The 21,426-nt window shown below is 39.5% G+C and overlaps 2 protein-coding genes across 4 annotated transcripts in view; one reads left to right on the top strand and one right to left on the bottom strand.

Annotated features, from left to right (window-relative positions):
- Nucleotides 1-6,356, top strand: part of pdzd8 (PDZ domain containing 8) — a 165,682-nt gene extending 159,326 nt beyond the window's left edge. Inside the window, exon 5 of the mRNA XM_068002139.1 lies at nt 3,270-6,356. Coding sequence (XP_067858240.1) covers nt 3,270-5,437 — 2,168 coding nt within the window. The 3' untranslated portion in view covers nt 5,438-6,356. The remainder of the gene's footprint in view (nt 1-3,269) is intronic.
- A 1,837-nt stretch (nt 6,357-8,193) lies between these two features.
- The window catches only part of slc18a2 (solute carrier family 18 member 2), a 44,420-nt gene continuing 31,187 nt past the window's right edge, over nt 8,194-21,426 (bottom strand). For all 3 annotated transcript variants that reach the window (XM_068002141.1, XM_068002140.1, XM_068002142.1), the window contains 2 exons: nt 9,816-9,949; nt 8,194-9,729 (listed from right to left, as the gene is read on the bottom strand). In XM_068002141.1, the coding sequence (XP_067858242.1) occupies nt 9,613-9,729; nt 9,816-9,949 (251 nt within the window). In that variant the 3' untranslated portion in view covers nt 8,194-9,612. The remainder of the gene's footprint in view (nt 9,730-9,815; nt 9,950-21,426) is intronic.

Consider the following 21,426-nt stretch of genomic DNA (forward strand, 5'->3'; position numbering starts at 1 on the left):
AACCCCAGCCTATTCATCCTTTCCTGATAAGTATATCCTCTCAGTTCTAATCATCCTTGTGAATCTTTTTTTCACCCTCTCCAATGCCTCTATATCCTTTCTATTGTACTGTGCACAGTACTCCAAGTGTGGTCTAACCAAGGTTTTATACAAGTTTAACATAACTTCTCTGCTTTTCAATTCTGTCCCTCTAGAAATGAACCCCAGTGCTTGGTTTATCTTTTTTATGGCCTTAATAACCTGCGTCTCTACTTTGTGATTTGTGTATCTGTACCCCTAAATCCCTTTGCTCCTCTATCCCGTTTAGACTCTTATCCAAGCAGTATGTGGTCTCCTTATTCTTCCTACCAAAACGCACCACCTCACAGTTATTTATATAAGAATATATGAAATAGGACCAGGAGTAGGCCATACAGCCCCGTGAGCCTGCTCTGCCATTCAGTAAGATCATGACTGCTCTTCAACCTCAACTCCACTTTCCCACCCGATCCCCAGATCCCACAAACAGCAATGAGATAAGTGACCAGATAATCTGTTTTGGTGGTTTTGTTGAGAGATAGATGTTGGCCAGAGCTCTGGGAGAACTTTCCTACTCTTCTTCAAATAGTGCAGAGATCTTTTACATACAGCTGAGCAGGCAGTTAGGGTTGCAGTTTAATGCCTTATCCGAAAGATGGCACCTCTTCAACACTCCTTCAATACTGCACTGGAGCACCGCCTGGATTATGTGCTCATGCTTCTGGAGTGGCCCTTGAACCCACAAGCTTCTGACTCAGAGCAAGAGTGATACCACTAAGCCTTGGAGATCAATCGAGACTGCAGACATCATGGCTCTGTATTTTTTTTTACTGCAAAGTTTGTTCTGTATATTACAAACGAATACAATGTATGATATCTGCGGTGTGATGAATGGGAAATGCATGAATATGATTTTTTTAAATATATAGATTTTATCATTATTCTTGCATATAAATTTGGAGTATAGTGCATTTTGAGCATTTATGTTCACAGGTGGCTGGGATGTGAAAGAATTGTTTTCAGAGTACATTGGGGTTTCAGAAATTGTGCTGCATTTGACATCATTTAGATTGGTGTGCCTCAGAGGGTATTTGTGACGGTACGTCAGGTACATTTTCCTATACAAAGAGGGCAGTGGCATGGCTTCAGCATATCTCACAGTGTGCACTTCAAGCCTGCCCCTTATCTCACAGAGTCACTTCGTGCCTGCCCATCATCTCTTTTCCCACTTATACTATTTCAATAAATAACTCGGAGTTTTCTCCCAAGGTGTTGTTTACCTCACTGGCTGGCTCCTCATTTATGTCAAAGTGCATTTTATTCATCTTTAAGAATTAGTTTCTCTTGTTGAAAAGTGTTTGGTAAGTAAAGTTAGGATTCAACATTTCTCTGTGCATATATTCAAAACATTTTTCCACTACTGCTACAGTGTTAGAACATAAGAACATAAGAAATAGGAGCAGGAGTAGGCCAATCGGCCCCTCGAGCCATTCAATAAGATCATGGCTCATCTGATCCTAATCTCAAATCTAAATTCATGTCCAATTTCCTGCCCGCTCCCCGTAACCCCTAATTCCCTTTACTTCTAGGAAACTGTCTATTTCGGTTTTAAATTTATTTAATGAAGTAGCTTCCACAGCTTCCTGGGGCAGCAAATTCCACAGACCTACTATCCTCTGAGTGAAGAAGTTTCTCCTCATCTCAGTTTTGAAAGAGCAGCCCCTTATTCTAAGATTATGCCCCCTAGTTCTAGTTTCACCCATCCTTGGGAACATCCTTACCGCATCCACCCGATCAAGCCACTTCACAATCTTATATGTTTCAATAAGATCGCCTCTCATTCTTCTGAACTCCAATGAGTGGAGTCCCAATCTACTCAACCTCTCCTCATATGTCCGCCCCCTCATCCCCGGGATTAACCGAGTGAACCTTCTTTGTACTGCCTCGAGAGCAAGTATGTCTTTTCTTAAGTATGGACACCAAAACTGTATGCAGTATTCCAGGTGCGGTCTCACCAATATCTTATATAACTGCAGCAATACCTCCCTGTTTTTATATTCTATCCCCCGAGCAATAAAAGCCAACATTCCGTTGGCCTTCTTGATCACCTGCTGCACCTGCATACTAACTTTTTGATTTTCTTGCACTAGGACCCCCAGATCCCTTTGTACTGCAGTACTTTCCAGTTTCTCGCCCTTAAGATAATAACTTGCTCTCTGATTTTTCCTGCCAAAGTGCATAACCTCACATTTTCCAATATTGTATTGCATCTGCCAAATCTCCGCCCACTCACCCAGCCTGTCTATATCCCCTTGTAGGTTTTTTATGTCCGCCTCACTCTCTACTTTCCCTCCCATCTTTGTATCATCTGCAAACTTTGATATGTTACACTCAGTCCCCTCCTCCAAATCGTTAATATAGATTGTAAAGAGTTGGGGACCCAGCACCGACCCCTGCAGAACACCACTGGCTACTGGCTACTCTCTGCTTCCTGTTAGATAACCAATCCTCCACCCATGCCAGAATATTACCCCCAATCCAGTGATTCTTTATCTTGAGCAATAATCTTTTATGTGGCACCTTGTCGAATGCCTTCTGGAAGTCTAAATACACTACGTCCACTGGTTCCCCTTTATCCACCCTGTACGTTATGTCCTCAAAGAACTCAAGCAAATTTGTCAGACATGACTTCCCCTTCGTAAAGCCATGCTGACTTTGTCCTATTAAATTATGTCTAATAGTAAACAGGAGATAAAAACTTATCAGATTGGGGAGGGGGGAGAAATTTGGGAGCTTGGAGAAAAATCACTTGAGAATTTATTGTTGAAAGGACAAATTAAATTGTATTTTCATGTAACATTGCAGATCCTGACTTTTTTTTAAAGCAAGTACAAGTAATCAACAAATGGGTACTTGCCATTATATATTTGGTATTCAGAATGGATAAAGTCCCAACTTTGGGTAACACATAGAGAGCACTTAATGGGACCATAATCTGTTAAGAATAATAGAAGGAAACTGTCTGTCTTCATTCACTAATGTGCCGGTTGTGTTGTTACATTGCAGTAATATGCATGGTCTCCAAAATACAATTGAAATAGCACAATATTTTCTCTCTTTGGCTTGAAAATTAGTTTTTCATAAACATTCCTTAATTTTTTTAGCAATGTGTTAGAATAGACATTTACTAATGCAGTGTATATTTTTGAATATTGTTTTTCTGATATGGGTTTGCTTTGATTTGTCAACAGGAGTCAAGGTGACATCCTCTGTGCATGTTTTGAAGCTTATAAAACAAGCTGGTGACAAAGTATTGGTTTACTATGAAAGGCCTGTAGGTGGACATCAGAATCAACAATGTAGTTCCCTCCAAGACAACTTTGGCCAACTTGAGGACACTGGCTTTGTTCCACAGTTTGGTCAACAAACATTCGATGATGATAGTGTTTTAGACAGTGGCGATGGTAAAGACTTAGATTCTGAATTCGAAGAACTAATATGCCCTGAAATCAAACCAGCACCCACAATCTTAAAGGAGGAGTTAGCACCAACTAATCAAAGTCCAAAGCGCTCAGTAGCTACACTTGCCACAAAGCCACTAGGGACTATATCGCCCATTCTGAATCGCAAATTAAATTTGGGGAATTATCAGATCCCCCTGAAAATACAGCAAAAAGATGCAGCTAAATTTGCCCAACCAAAGTGTTCAGATATCCCTGATGTTACACAACAGCCAAGTAAGCCAGCATTGGGATCCACAAATAAACCTCCTGTGCCCCCAAGGCCCCAGATAAAGCTTACTTTGGCTTCCTCTGAAACCCAGTACCTACTTGAATCTGGAGATGTAGCTACAGAAAAACTTGAAAAACCAACACCTTCCATCAATAGTACAGAGAAAAGTGTAGAAAAGACTATAGGCAAAAATGTAGATCAAAATGAAGATCCACCATTGTCCAAGTCAGCTGCAAGTAAACAAGAATCCAAGGAGAAAGTTCCAGAAGCTACCTGCAGTATGCGTGAAGGAGCAGAAGATAATCAAATCTGGGAATCATCAGAGATACTCTACCGCAAGAGATTTGGGAAATGGAACAAGGCAACATGTGTGTTTGAGGTTGAAGGCCACCATAAGTATGTCAATGTTGCAATGTGGTGTAAAGAACCTTTTAAATCGGGTGGACTTATTTGTTTAGGCCATGCAAGTATAAAACTTGAAGAGATAGCCATGGAATGTCTTTCTACAGCGTCAATGGAGTTCCAGGCAACCTTCAGGCTAGGTGCCCCTGAACCAAAAGCTGTTGTCAGTAGGACTGCATTACGAAATCTAAGCACTCATAAGGGATTCAATGAGAAACTGTGTTATGGTGACATTACATTAAATTTTGCATACCTAAAAGAGGGCGATTCAGAAAACTCTAGTGTTCTAATAGAAAAAGAAAAGGAAGATCATCCCCAAGAGGACATTCCTGCTCTCAGTAAGGAGGCTCGTAATATGGGGTCCATGTTGTGCACAGACAATAAGCATAATTTCCAAGATACTCAGTTTCAGAATCCAACCTGGTGTGATTACTGTAAAAAGAAGGTCTGGACCAAAGCAGCTTCTCAGTGCATGATCTGTGCATATGTATGCCATAAAAAGTGCCAGGACAAATGTCTAGCAGATACACCCTTTTCTGTTGCTACAGAAAGAAGAGTTGATTTGGAAGCAAAGTCATCCTTCAACAGGCCTACTGGGTTAACGCGGCATATCATCAATACCAGTTCACGCTTGCTGAACCTAAGGCAAGGACCTAGAGCTCGTCTTGCTGAGCCTGGAGTTGATTTGGTAGAGCCATCACCAAAGCACACTCCAAACACCTCAGACAATGAAAGCAGTGACACAGAGACTTACAGTGCCAGCAGTCCTTCCAAACGGCTGGCTTCTTCCACGGGTACCAAGTTATCAGTGAAGAAAGAAGGAGGTCTTGACGATAGTGTATTTATTGCCGTAAAAGAGATTGGTCGCGATCTGTATCGAGGATTACCAACAGATGAACGATTTCAAAAACTGGAGTTGATGTTGGACAAACTACAAAATGAAATAGATCAGGAACTAGAACACAATTATGCTTTGATGAAAGATGAGAAGGAGAGCACAGATCCTAGAAAGAAGTCTCTCCTGTCTGCTGCCCTTTCAAAGTCAGGTGAACGACTGCAAGCCCTTACACTGCTCACAATCCATTATAAAGCAGGAATTGAGGATTTAGAATTAAGTGAGAGTGCACCTTCTTCAGAACAGCAAGCAAGAAAGGTCACAAAGCTTTCCGATGACATCTTATCCATAACAGCAGATGAAGTAGACATTGCCAATCAGACAGATGTGCAGCCCTTTACTGATGTATCAAATGAGCGAATTATTGATGATGCTGAATCTCTTTCATGACTTTAATTCAATTTCCTGATGATTGTAGTAAACCAAATTTACTATTTTGTTTATTTTTTTGCTTCTGTGCAATAATGCAATTGTTATTCTGTCTCGTGAATTTGACTTTTAATGTGATTATGGTGTCAATAAACAACACAGCCAGATCAGACTAGGACTTCCCCACCCCACAGAAGTTTTTTTTTGTATGGCAGAATAGTAGTGAGACATATTTAAATTAATTCTTGGTGTCATGGTACTCTGCAGATGAGTCCACAATATGTTGGGAAGGTGGATTTAAAGTCTCTTTTGGGACCAGGCTTCAGAATTTGAATCATGTCATAACCTTTAATTCTTTAAGTTCACCTTTAATTTGTTGTTCTTTGCATAGATGTTTCTTTGCCAAAAGTGTATCAACATAGCAAACTGTGCGTGGTGAGCTTTTGTGTCTATTAAAGGTATTTTAGTAAAGCTGAGTTTGCTACTGTATATCTTGTTTCTTTTAGAATATTTGTAATTTAAGGGATGACTACTCTGAACCTCTGAAATGCTTGAGCAAGAGTGCAAAAATATGCACTGACACTTTCTCATCTTTAATGAAACTAATGTATATTACAAAGACATGGCTATTTAATTCATATTTAAGTATGTATTACATAGTGAAGCATTCAACTAAGTTTACTCTGCAGAGCTGCAATGATTTAAATTTTGATAGAATGTGACATAATTCAAATTGACTTACCAACTAGTAATTTTTACACATGTAGGAAAATTGAAAGTTGTTACTGAAAGCTGAGAAAGTAATGCTAATTGATTTGAGAGGTTTTCAGTTTGATTTTTGTTTAATAATTGAACCTTCGTGTTCCTCCCACCCCCCAGCAGAATGGAGAGTTGGGTGTCTAGAACTTTAGCACTGCCCAATAAATATGATATTGCAAAATTGTTGGTTTTTGTAACCTTATTTAATTTTATATATAGATCTTTTAAAGTATAGTTAATCTGCTCTCTATACAAGTTTGAACCAAAATAAAGTCAGTCCTTTGTGGGACTATTCCTACATAAGCATTTAAATTTTCTTGATCACAAAATCAATTAATTGGAAAGCAAATATATTATCTATTTGTCTAAAAATACCAATTTTTAATAGGTAGATGCCCTACAAACGATGGATTTTGCTGAAAGATGACACTCAATTTAAAGAACAGCACAAATATCAAAATACTGTTAATTTTCAGATATGATTTATGCATTGTCCCAAGTCAGTTGGTCATGGCAGAACTCGTAATATACAGAGGGAAAAGTACCTAATTTTCCTTGTATATTGATTCACATAAACCAATCTTTGAGAGCTTTTCGGCCATACTAGTCAAAATCTACCCTGCTACACGTGAGTCTTGTTTTTCCTATTTAATTATTAAAGATTAATGAGCCAAATCATTTTGGCTGATTAAATTAATCATTCTTCACTGTTCACCAGAATGAGTTAAAAATCATCATTTTAAATGGTCAATCATTTGTACAAAAGTTTTCTAGTTGAGGAGGGATTGACCAGTTTGAGTATCTCAGCTTTGAACTTGGCATCTCACTTTTTCTGCATGGTGCCCATCGTACTTACTGTCTTGGTGAATTTCCTTCCCTGTACTCAACTCTACTTTAGAATTTGGTGACTTGTGTTACAATTTGATAGGTAGCAGCAGTCCTCTGGTATCTCATCCAACTAGCCATTCTACAACATGAGCTGAGCCAGCAGATGTCAGCAAGCTATTCAACTATGATAGATGCCAGAGACTTTGCGTGATCATGTCCTCAGTTGACGCCCCTGTATGAACACTAGAAGAGGTCATTACTGATCAATGGATAGGCCAATTGTTATCCTTCATAGACTAGAGAAAATTAGGTCAATTGTAGCACCTCCACTTCCACCCTGAGATCAGATAACACAGAACAGACCAATGATTTTACTGGTCTGTATGACTCAATGCGTTTACAAGGTCACTAAGATTTTGAAATGAAGCCCTGGGTTAATAGCAGACAAACATTTAATGTATGTTTTAAATTCTTCTCTCCACTATTTTAGTGGAAACTTTAAGCCATTTAAAATAAATAGGTTAATGCCTCTGCTGAAAGAGTGGCAGAGGAATTTTAGATGAATTTGTTAAGCATGCATCAGCTAGCATCTCATGGACATGTTTCAGAACCTAAGTGAGCTATGCTACATTATAATATATATCCTACACAAGGTCATAAATGGTTTAAAAGGGAGCTGAATGAGTTCCTGTCTGAGGCTGATATCACTGTGTACAAAAGGTAGGTGGGATGTTGGCCGATGTGCTCCATGGTCACTGTGGTCTCCTGGAACTCATTTTGACTGCTTTTGGGGGTCAGTCCGAAATGTCACAGAATTATTTTTTTCCTGATTTGGTCCAAGATTTTTTTCGCTGTTTTTTTGCCTCTCCCAGGAGATTACATGACTGCTGATGGGTGGGAGCATTGGGTGTCCAGATGCTTAACTGCAGCATGACTGTGTGGGACAGGCTTGATGAACCAGCTGGTCTTTTCCTGTCTGTCATTTTTGCATCTTCGTATATATCACCTGCATCCATCATCAAAATGAGGAAGGCAATTTCTACCATTCTAGTTTCTGTGCTAATATTTTAGAAAACTATTAAACATGATCAGAATTTGGAATAAGTATAATTTCCAAATGACCTTTTCAAAATAGCATTTGAAGTAATTGCCTAAATCTGAATAACAGCTAAATTAATAAGCCAATGCCATTTTATTCAGAATACTTTTATTATAGACATTTGTCCAGGAAGTGAAGGTACACACACCCACAGACGCCCGCGCACATACACACACACACACACACACATACACATCTGATTGCAGATTAAAGAGCCCACTTATTTATCAACAGAAGATGTTCTGTACATCTTTATATTTGCTCATCTGTTACAGTGCACAAAGCGGCCAACTATCCAATCTGTCTGTGGACAGTGATTATATTTGCATGCACAGGATATGTTGTCTTTACCGTAAAGGTGATGTCTCTGCACTGCGCAAAAAGAGACATTTCTAAATGCCTAAATTCATGAACTGTGTTGATAGAAGCAGGTCATCCAAGGTAGTTTAAAGCATGGATTCTGAATATTCATCATCTATAGTGCATCAAAGTGTGCATGTTTGACAGCCTTTGTGGTGAAGCTTAATTGTTACCAGGAACAGTCAGTTTGGAGTACTAATGCAGTAAAGATGTGCCAACATATCTAATGCATGTAAATATATTAAATTTAATGAAGGCACATAAATGTTTGAGTTACAGAACAAAAATGTGATCAGCCCCAATATATACATGTATACTTTTTAGAAAATGTGTTGGCAGTTGCTTTCAAAATGTTTTCACCTTTTACAGCTCTCAAAATGATTGATCAGTAGAGTGTATTTAATGTGCAACTTTACCAGTGCAAAGAACTCAATGTTTTAAGAGGAGAGATGTTCCTATCCATCTCAATAGATACAATGGAAACCATCAACTTAATTGGAAAAAAATACTTAATTTTGTTACTGACCAAATTGATAGTTGCTTGACTCGTGAACTTTACTGTGAATGTTCCATACATAAACATATTGCAAGCATTCTGCAGCTATTAAATTATCCTATATTTTGGCATAAAATGAGCTGTCCCATTCCCAAAAGCTGATTAATAGAATTGTAGTAGCCTTTAGGCATCTTAAATAGGGGCATAAGAAACCAAAATCTGTTTTATTAGAAACAAACAACTTACAACATTGAACTTTTAGTATTTGAACAACTGTATACACATGGGTTTGTTTTCACCAATAAATTTATGATTATAAAATATACTGTATAGTATGTAAAATTAAATGCATCAAAAACTATTCGTTCTGAGTAGAAAATTTGAATAAATATCTCCATTGATTTAATAAGGCTGCTGGCAATCAATTTTACTTATCCAACATTATTCCGCCCCCAACACCCCACCTTTTTGTGTTTCTAATTAGTTCTAATACTGGGTAAATAAGGTTACAGCTTTGGTATGCTTTAATAGTAGAATGATTAAACTAAGATTAAATGTTATTACATTGAGGACAAAATTTTAAAGGACAATTCACAAAAACACTGCATATTGTACATTAAAATATATACTGTAAATAACATTGTATGGCTCCAATCATTCATCACTCTCAGACTCTTCCTCATTATCATCAACCACAGTGGCTTTCTGAAAGTTGTCTTGAGTTGTGTACATTTTGGTTTTAACAGGGCAATTTTGATTCATCAAAATAGCCTAAAATAAAATAAATTCAGGTGTTACTGTGTGCAGGGTTTTAGCAATCTGTAATAACTATTAATAAATGATTTGCTTTTTCTTACCATCTTTTCTTCCTTGGCAGGAGGGCTTCGAAGGAAGAAGCACAGTGGAGCATATAGTATGTCAATGATACCTATAATTGTCATTAACCAGGGAAATCCAATTGTTTTAGCAATGGCTCCGCCACTTGAAGGCCCTGAAAAGGACATAATAAATTAAAGAGAGCGCAATAGAATAACAATAGATTTGGAGGTAAATAATTTATTTGGAATCTGATGAGTTTCTTAAAACTGTAACATAAGCAACTTCTTTACCAATGTTTAGTAGGTTTTGGTGTTGGTTTAAAATTCGTTGTCTGACAGGCACTGAACAATGTGTATGCTAATTGATTTAGAGCTGTCACCATGAGAATGATAATTATTACACAGTCTATAAATTGTCTGAGATAATGGGCCAAATCTTCCTGGAAAAATAACGGTGTGTTAAGACACAGGCCGTTGTTAATTCACAATTCGGCCAGCAAGTTCAGGGCATGCAGAGATACGCCGTGAGTTTCGAATCTTGCTGGTCGATTTACGCTGCTCCACCGCTTGCTTCGCACAAATGGTATCTCTCCCTTAGCCTCCATTATTTTTAAGAACTTGCTGGATTTGTACATTAATTGTTCATTAAACACGCCGCAGAATGTTAGGGCTCATAATTAACAGGGTAAGTACGCTTTTAATGACATGATAATTAATGCAATGCCAATCAATCTCTCCGGTCCAGAAAGAGAACAATTTAAACTGTTGAGTCTCATTTCTGCATGTGATGAATTGTTGTTCGAGATCTTAAAAATTTAAAATTTAAGTTTTTACATCTTTTTCTTACGTTTCCTTTCTGTCCCTTTTCTCTCTTAATCCAATCTTTCTTTCCCTCGCTTTATTTCTCTTTCTGTACCTGATTTGATTCGAATTCACCTACTCTAAGTCACTCTCGTTCACCTTTGTTCCGCTGTTTCTCTCTCCATCTTTAAATCTCATTGGTTAAGGAGATACTGTTTGTCCCATCGTTCACTAAGGTTCCAGATGCTCCGTTGCCCTCAACATGCCGTTATCAGCTCACACTCCCAGCAAGTTACACTGCAAATTATATACGAGCTGAACGGTGCAGGAAAAAGTCTAACTAACCACACGCCGTGAGATGCCCCGCTCCTGCAAGATTTGGCCCAATATAAGGAAAATGTTGCCTATAATATGAACAAACCAGCCAAATTATAACAACCAAAAATGCATTATTAAAGTTAATTTCTCATATGTCAAAAGAGCCCTTGAGAGATCATGCAGCCACATCTTGTTCCTGTATAAAACATATTTAGCTAGAGCAGATTCCCTACTGCAAATTCTAACTGACCAATTGTCAAAAAGCCACAAATTAGTTGACGTTGGTATAACATGGGTACGCCACTCAGTCAAATATTCTACACTCAGTATCTTTTCATACTGACATGATTGGGCTGCCAACCAAATGGCTCGTTCTATTCAGTTTGTATCAAGTGCTGCCTGAAAGGGCGGTGGAAGCAGATTCAATCATGGCCTTCAAAAAGGAATTGGATAAATACTTGAAGGGAAGAAACTTGCAAGGCTATGGGGAAAGAGGGGGGGAATGGGACTAACTGGATTGCTCTTACAAAGAGCCAGCACGGGCTCGATGGGCCGTATGGCTTCCTTCTGCACTGTAACCATTCTATGAATCTGTAAACATTGCTATGCTAATGGTTAAATATCTGATTGAAACAATGCATTTTGTACCCCTATTGTTTTTAACCCAGGATTCAAAATACAAATGTTCCATATATATCTAAAAATCAAATACATCAAAGTTAATTTTTGTTGGTAAACAGACACCAGCTAATTATACTTTTGTGATTATAACCATCTTTCTATCTACATTAACTGCAGGTGCCCACAACTTTTCTAGTTAGTTGGAGTAGACCAATTGTAAAATCTGGTGGGTATTCTGAAGAAATAAACTTCAGAAATCAAACCTGAACCTTTTAAATAGCAACCAAATCATATCTGTGTAATGTCCTTGGTTAGCAATTATTTTCTTTTGAAGTTTCATCATCACCGTATTTCTACTGAAGAATGTTCAGAGAAAAATTAAACCGGTGTCTTTTAGAACCTACAGTTTGTAGTGATCGATAAAATGCATGTAAAGTGAGTGACTGGTTGTGTGGTCCCTCCACTTCTGAGACCCAAGTTCAAATCCAGCCCAGACCGATAGAATGATAGTCAATTCTGCTGGCTGTAAGAGTCCTTTGTGAAATAAATTTAAGTAACTTCATCCAGTTACTGGAGGGCATGGGTCTACACTGCAAAACAGTCAGTGATTTGCCACAACTTGGAAGCAAATTGGCAATCTTGCTCAGAGATGTCACAAGATAACTAGTGTGGGAAGTGGAAAGATATTATACTAGTGTATTCAGCGTGCTCCTCTGAGATTGGCGGTGGGCAATCTTTGGGGCAAAATAGAGGGGTCAGTTTTAATTGTTCCCGCTGAGTGGGAAATGGGAGGCAGCGAGTCAGCTGCCAATTTTGCACCACACCCAATGGAAAGTCAGTGGAATGGAAAATCAGGCCAGATGTAAAATGGGTGGCTGAGCAGCTGCGACCGGTTTCCTGCCCAACAAGAACAATAGAAATCGACCAGGGGTAAATTCACTCTCCATGTAACAGAACTAAACCTAAACAAGTGTTGCTTGATGATACAGAGTGCCTGAAATGGAAAGTTTTGCTTTCTCCAACACAAACATCCCTCACCTTGATAAGGACAAAAATTCTCAAAAGTCAATTGTAAGAACATAATCAGATAGAGTCTAACAGGAGCATAGTTAAGACTTTGAATTCTAAATGGTTAACAGCTTTAAAATATACAAGGTCTTTGTTCAGCTGCTAAATAACAGCTGCTAAATATTCTTTATATCTGTGTAGCTGAATATAAGATAATTGAATTAACAATGTGGCTAAAAATGAAAAGGAACTGACAACTGCATTGTTTAACTCAAAACTACATCCTGTGTGCACAGTATTAAAACCTATGTATGGTCACGTAAATCTCTGAAATCTAAAACACAGGGCTCACATTCTCCTATTAAACTGGGTCCAGACTAAATCCAATCAAGTTATACTATTCTCTAAACAAGCTTGGTCACAGTAATCTTAGGCTTGAAGCCTTGTATTTTAGATCTGAGTTTTAAATTACATGGACATATATGGCTTTTAACATACGGAATGGAGATTGAATAAAACACTGCAGTTTTTAATTCCTTCAATCATTTCTAATTGCCCATCTTTTACAGTTTGGCATACTTATAGCAGACGTTTTTACAGACAAAAAAGTTTTCTCAAACTAAAAGCATTTAAAATAATGTATGCATCTGATTATAGGAGGAAAGGAATATCTGCAGGAAAAGTAGGTAAATGAGCCATGATTTGATATTATCTGGAATGGTTTTATTCTTTATGGTGACAATGAAAAGGTCTCAATCACTTCTGCTGGAGTTTCAACTCTTAACTGATTCTGCAGCCAGTAATCTTCAATTTCTCTGCTCACAGTTACAACAAAATATTCTACATCAGAAATTATTCAGCTGGCTGATCAAAAGAACTGTCAAGCATCTACACACATGCAGTTTAAAAAAAAAGGGGTGGTATTCAATGCACAAATAGATTCTAAATTGGGAGAGTTAATATACTAGAGGGATGAGCTTCAATGGGCCATATGGCTTTTTCTCATCTATGCCTTTTGTTATGTTTCTAGCTGCTAATAGGCAATCATTGACAGTCCCTTCTCTGGTTAGAATAAACATTTGTCAAACCAGAGAAATTAGGTCAGTGCAGATTAGTCTGTTTGCATTGTATTGTACAATCAACACACAATCCACAATATACCTATAATGGATTAACTTTGAACTCTGTTTAACAGGAGCACTTGAATCTGCCTTTACAGCATAGTTCTGGCCGCTTCAGGCTTTGTGTCTACAATATAACTGCTGCTGGGTCAAAGGCACTTTTTTTGGTGTCAACAAAGACCTGACTTCCTGTCATCTCTTCTCCCATATTAAAAAATGGAACTGCAATTTGTATATGGGCCTTTGTCTAAAAGTCCACATGCACAGAGTTCCACTTTACCTGATAACGAGTGCAATGGGGAGCTGGCAATATAATGCAACAGTGTGGCATCCATGCTGCTCTAAGTAACTACAGATCTCCACCAATGCCTGCAATATAATGGTGCTGTGACATATCGGAACAAAGCACACATTTTAAAAAATTGTTGTTTGAGGGTAAATTTCTCTTTTTCTCTCCATATCACTAAGAGAGATGGTAGGTAAGTCAAATGATCCAGGCTTCTCTCAATGCAATTCGATCTTGACCACAAGGTGATATATAAGAGCAGCAGAGAACAACTCTTCCTCATTGATTATTTCCTTCTTTTCCCTGTGAGGAAGCTAGTGATCCCTATTTGGTCCCCTCCCCTCAGCAATAAGGCTGAGATCAAGAACTGAACTTATGTCTTATCACGTCTTGATGTTTTGCATTAGTTATTTGACAGCCTTTACCACACACATTTGTTTGATATAAACTTGAATCAATGCACAATTTTAAGTATTATAGAAGGGTAATTTCTATCACTTCATAGTGTCTCAGTTTTCTTTTACTCCTGTGTTGATGCTTCAAAAGAAAAATTGACCCTATGAGAAAGTTATTGCTGCTTTGTTGGACTGTAAAGCTCCACAACAGAGGAGAAAATGGGAAAGACACAATGATATCAACTATTTATCAAAATGTGACACTGCCAGCTGCATTGTGAAAACTGCTAGCTCTGCTTTCACATGCACTCATTGCATTGACAATCACACCAAATTCTTCCAGCCTCCCCCCCCCCCCACCCCCCCGGTTCCAAAATGACACCATCGTCCTTCAAAAACTGCCTCTCTCAGGTTGCCCAGCAATAGCCATTTTGCATAGAGCTCCCTCTTCAGTGTTGCCAGTGACACTCAAATGGGAGAGAAGTCTTTTGACAGCATTTGCCAGTATGGAGTATCACCGGGCAGGATTTTCATGATGTCACTGAAGAGAACACTGCACAAAAATAAAGGTGCTATCTCCCCCACCCCGCCACAAGATTGTGTCTGACTTGTAGAATTAAAATATAAAACACAGAATAGGAAAACGACCAAAAAAACACAGTAAGCGTGCAGGAATCTTTTTATAACATTTGGAATTGTACATGTAGTTCAGATGAAGATGCTTCTCCTCTGGTGAAACAGTGTTTACCAAGAGCTATTCTACTTGTAAAGCAGAGGCTTAGCATGTCTTAGTGATATGTAGATTTACAATCGTAACCTGAACCGAGATCAGATTACAGACTTGAAATCACTTCCTGTTGTCCATTAATATGAATATGAACTTTCAATTTATGGGGAAGTATTGTTGTGTTTTGAGATTGTTTTTTGTGCCAGCGATTGGATGTCAGTGCACCATGATTTTGTGATAGTTATCATACAGAAGTAATAACAATTACCAATGAAGAGAAGGTACAGAGACACTCCAGAAATATTTGGAAACAGGTGTTATGTCAAAGAACTGAAGTGTGTTCGATGTTTCACCTCTTTCAAGAAAGGGGAAAGGGATAAGACAGGAAATTATAGGCCAGTTAGTCTTACTCACTTCTAGGCAAACTAGGGACTGATTTTCGTCATCTGGCGCAAGTCATGTCTAGAAGGTTCTAAATGGTGCTAAATCTGCCTGACTGACGATCTTTTATTAGCACTTAAATTTCCTGAGTCAGATCTAGGTTCATGAATGGTGGGAGTGGAAAATGGAGCATAAGCAAAATTTCAAGGGATGGGGAAAACTTAAGGGGTGTTTCCTGCTACCAGCCCTGAATTTTCCTTTAGTTGTTTGTACCTGCGTCCCCTTGTCCTACAAATGGTTTAAATGGATATAGTGCTCAGGATTAACCTTTCTATTCCCCTCAGGTCTCATTCATTTCCTTTCAAGACTGAAGAGTTCGACTTCTACTAACCTTTCCTCCTAACTCGGTTCTCCGATACTAGCAATCATCCTCATGGGCCTTCTCTGCATTGCTTCTAGGGATGGGATGTTTCTCTTGAGCTTTGATGACCAGGGCTGACTGCAGTACTCAGATGCTTAACTAAAAACGATATATAACAGCCACAGTAGCCCAGGCTTGTATTTTACTGATTTGGCAATATAGCTCAGTGTTCTGTTTGCTTTATTAATTACTGTTCTACAATGACTGAACATTGTAAATGTTTAATCTACTATCACTTGTAGATCTCTTTCAGCTTCTCCCCTAGCCAGTTTGACATCAATTCTTAAATTTGTCCCCTTTTTTTTCTTCTAGTGTAAAACATCTTGCACTTAAGCGTATTGAATATAATCTACCATAATGTTGACCACTAGCAAAATTTTCCTCGGTTCTTCTGTAGTTTTGTGGCTGCTTTATCAGACTTGATTGCCCCATTAGTTTAGTATTATCTGAAAATTTGCATTATGTTTCTGAATCGAGGATTTTTGTGTAGATTAGAGATCAGCTCTGATCCTTGGGGCATTCTACTAGGTTCTTTGCCCCCAGCCGAACATTATTCTCCTAGCTAGTTACTACAAAGTTACACTGACTACTTTATTGTTCTCACTGCAGACCTCTTCAATATCAGAGCAAGGTCCAGACAGGATAGTAATGTCAAAACTGCACTATTGGCTGTACACTGCGCTGAAAATTCAGTCCACCCATGAATAAAATGGGACAGCTGATGGCACAAGATACTGGCAGCACAGTACTCTGAATAGGGTATTCAATACCTTTCTTATCTCGCATGTGGAAGTCAATGGAAGGGAAAAATAGAGTCTCGTGTGTAACAGGCAGTTAATTCAAAATCGCCGCCTTTATACCATTGCCCAAAGATAAAATTACCTCCATTGAATAAAATCGTTGTAATACACCAATGAGATCACAGTGACAGATTATATTGTGACAAAGAAGCATAAGACACCTTCACCTTCTGTCAGCTGTCTACTAAAATTACATATACAACTCCTTTTATCCTCTGTAATTCATCACACATCAAAACTACAGAGCTACAGATCAACTTCTCACACTGTACACATACATATCTATAAAATGATTAAGGAAAATCAAACTTGGCTGGATAGTTAATGTCCCACCCTCGGAATGAGACCCGGCTGAGATGGCGACACACGTGGGAAGTTTATGGAACGCGGCAGAAAATCTCGCCACCCACAGTCACAAGGTAGGTGGTGGAATTGGGGTCCGAGGGCACTCCTGCTCTTCCTGGCCCCACACAAGAAAGAAAAACACTTACCTTTTTCAGTCTCTTCTGGGGCTGATCCTTTTTTGTCCGGGTTGGCCTGGCAGGAAAGCCACAGCTACTTCCCCACTTGGGCTGGAGTTAAAATTGCAGTCAGGTCCAAATGACATTATCGGGACTCCAACATGCAAATGTAAAGAAGGACACCAATGTCTTTGGGTGGGTGTCCTCAGGAGAGCAGGTTAAAATCGTGGACAGTGGGATCCTGGCAGCTCCAGGCTGGGTAAATAACTCGGAATTTTAACTGCTTACCCACCCAGTTTCCTCCAGGTGGGTAGGATTAAAATCACCACCTAAGAGGGAGTCAGTTATATGGCCAACAGGTATTCAACGCCTGGTTGGAGCTCTGTATCTAGTTAATTTGAAACAAAACCCATCAAACAAGTGCACTCAGTTCTGAATTATCTAAATTCACTACATTAATGAAGGTTACCGACTGCACCCCCCTACCCCCCGATCAAAATTCATCTCCCGTTTGACACGAGACAAGGGATTATTTTCCACTTTAACTGACTAATGCTTAAAAAGTTACGTTGCTCTTTTGAGAATTTAAGGATAATGAAGGCTCTGCCCATCTAGGGACATGTCCTTAGATAAATAATCTAAACAACACATTTCGAAATGCATTATTTCTAATGATGAAAAGCAAGAACCAGATGGAGGACACAGAATTCAAGAATAGGTTATAATCAAATTCTTGTTCATTTTGCAATAGTTATACTAATTTGAAGAGGGAAGGGAAATTGTGCAACTATGGGCCAGATTTGAGCCCTTGGACCATAAGAATTAAGAGCAGGAGCAGGCCGTATGGCCCCTTGAGCCTGCTCCGCCATTCAATAAGATCATGGCTGATCTTCTACCTCAACTCCACTTTATCGCCTGATTCCCATATCCCTTGATTTCCCCTAGACCCCAAAAATCTATCTATCTCAACCCTGAATATACTTAACGACTCAGCATCCACAGCCCTTTGTGGTCGAGAATTCCAAAGATTCACAACCCTCTGAGTGAAGAATTTCCTCCTCATCTCAATCTTACATGGCCAACCCCTTATCCTGAGACTATGCCCCCTAGTTCTAGACTATCCAGCTAGGGGAAACAATCTTTCAGCATCTACCCTGTCAAGCCCCCTCAGAATCTTATGTTTCTATGAGATCACCTCTCATTCTTCTAAACTCCAGAGAATATAGGCCCATTTTACTCTATCTCTCATAGGACAACCCTCTTATTCCAGGAATCAATCTAGTCAATTAATCAATCATTGGAAGGCCTCTTAAGGCAAGTATATCCTTCCTTTAGATAAGGAGACCAAAACTGTGCACAGTACTCCAGGTGTGGTCTCACCAAAGCCCTGTACAATTGTACCAAGACTTCCTTACTTTTGTACTCCAACCCCCTTGCAATAAAGGGCAACATTCCATGTGCCTTCCCAATTGCTTGCTGTACCTGCATGCTAACTTTCTGTGTTTCTTGTATGAGGACACCCAGATCTCTCTGAACACCAGCATTTAATAGTTTCTTACCGTTTAAAAAAGATTCTGTTTTTCTATTCTTCCTACCAAAATGAATAACCTCACACTTCCCCACATTACACTCCATCTGCCATCTTCTTGCCCACTCACTTAACCTGTCTATATCCCTTTGCAGACGCTTTGTGTCTTCCTCACAGCTTACTTTCTATGGACCCACGGCAAGGAATCACTAAAGAGACTACACGATAACATCAACAAGTTCCATCCCACCATCAAGCTCACCATGGACTACTCCTCAGAATCAGTTTCTTTCTTGGACACACGAATCTCCATCAAAGACGGGCACCTCAGCACCTCACTCTACCGCAAGCCCACGGACAACCTCATGATGCTCCACTTTTCCAGCTTCCACCCTAACCACGTCAAAGAGGCCATCCCCTATGGACAGGCCCTGCGAATACACAGGGTCTGCTCAGACGAGGAGGAACGCGATGGACACCTACAGACGCTGAAAGACGCCCTAGTAAGAACGGGATATGACGCTCGACTCATCGATCGACAGTTCCGACGGGCCACAGCAAAAAATCGCATAGACCTCCTCAGGAGACTAACACGGGACGCAACCAACAGAGTACCCTTTGTCGTCCAGTACTTCCCCGGAGCGGAGAAACTACGCCATGTTCTCCGCAGCCTTCAACATGTCATCAATGAGGACAAACACCTCGCTATGGCCATCCCCACACCTCCACTACTCGCCTTTAAACAGCCACCCAACCTCAAACAGACCATCGTTCGCAGCAAATTACCTAGCTTTCAAGAGAACAGCGTCCACGACACCACACAACCCTGCCACGGTAACCTCTGCAAGACATGCCAGATCATCGACACAGATACCACCATCACACGAGAGGACACCACCCACCAGGTGCATGGTTCATACTCCTGTGACTCGGCCAACGTTGTCTACCTCATACGTTGCAGGAAAGGATGCCCCAGAGCATGGTACATTGGCGAGACCATGCAGACGCTGCGACAACGGATGAACGGACACCGCGCAACAATCGCCAAACAGGAGGGTTCCCTCCCAGTCGGGGAACACTTCAGCAGTCATGGACATTCATCCACCGACCTTCGGGTAAGCGTACTCCAAGGCGGCCTTCGAGACACACGACAACGCAAAATCGTCGAGCAGAAATTGATAGCCAAGTTCCGCACCCATGAGGACGGCCTCAACCGGGATCTTGGGTTCATGTCACGCTACACGTTACCCCACCAGCGAACAAATGTTATCTGTTTTTAATATAACGGGTCAGTTGCTGTCTTTTCTATGTTTCAACCTCTCTATCTCTGTTTTTTTTTGTTTGTTGTTTTTTTTTTGGTGATTTGTATATTCTGTGAGACCTGGCAGGTAACACCTGTCTGTCTGCACACTGATTGCCTTGGCAACGGGCAGTTGAAAAAACTGTCTGTACTCACCAAGCATTGTTCTGTGAATTATAAATGCAATTTCATTTCGAGGATTTCATTTTCACATCGTTCACCTGACGAAGGGGGAAGCCTCCGAAAGCTTGTGAATTTAAAATAAAATTGCTGGACTATAACTTGGTGTTGTAAAATTGTTTACAATTGTCAACCCCAGTCCATCACCGGCATCTCCACATCAAGCTTACTTTCTCACCTAGCTTTGTATTGTCAGCAAACTTGGATACATTACACTCGGTCCCTTCATCTAAATCATTAATATAGATTGTAAATAGCTGAGGCCCAAGCACTGATCCTTGTGGGACCCCACTAGTTATAGCCTGCCAACCTGATAATGACCCGTTTAACCCTACTCTCTCTTTTCTGTTCGTTAACCAATCCTCTATCCATGCTAAGTTCCTCACTCTCATCTGCTCCTTGGTTCCTCAATATTTTGAGTATGCTTTTTGTGTCTTCTACTGTGAATACAGATGCAAAATATTTGTTTAACATCTCTGCCATTTCCTTATTCCTCATTACAATCTCTCCTATCTCAGCCTCTAAGGGACCAACATTTACTTTTGTTACTCTCTTCCTTTTTACATACTTGTAGAAACTCTTAAAATCTGTTTTTATATTTCTTGCTAGTTTACTCTCATATTCTATTTTCTCCCTCTTTATCAATTTTTTGGTCATCCTTTGCTGGTTTCTAAAACTCTCCCAATCCTCAGGCTTACTACTATTCTTTGCAATATTATAAGCCTGTCCTTTTAATCTAATACTATCCTTAACTTCTTTAGTTAGCCACGGATGGATCGCTTTTCCCTGGAGTTTTTATTTCTCAATGGAATGTATGCTCATTATGAATTCTGAAATATTTCTTTAAATGTCTTCCACTGCTTATCTACCATCATACCCTTTAATATAATTTCCCAATCTACCTTAGCTAACTGGCCCCTCATACCTATGTAATTGGCTTTATTTATGACTCTAGTTTTGGAGTTAAGTACGTCACTCTCAAACTCAATGTGAAATTCTATCATATTATGATCACTCTTCCCAAGAGGATTCTTTACTGTGAGATTACTAATTAACCCTGTCTCATTACACAATACAAGATCTAAAATAGCCTGTTCCCTGGTTGGTTCCCAATAACGTATTGTTCTAGGAAAATGTCTCGACTGCATTCCATGAACTCGTCCTCCAGACTACCTTTAGCAATTTGATTTGCTATAGTCTATATGAAGATTAAAGTCCCCCATAATTATTGCATTACCTTTGTCACAAGCTCCTATTATTTCTTGATCAATACTATGTCCAACAGTATAGCTACTGTTAGGG

The sequence above is a fragment of the Heptranchias perlo genome, chromosome 21 (assembly GCF_035084215.1).
Source record: "Heptranchias perlo isolate sHepPer1 chromosome 21, sHepPer1.hap1, whole genome shotgun sequence".
In the NCBI taxonomy this organism is placed as follows: domain Eukaryota; kingdom Metazoa; phylum Chordata; class Chondrichthyes; order Hexanchiformes; family Hexanchidae; genus Heptranchias; species Heptranchias perlo.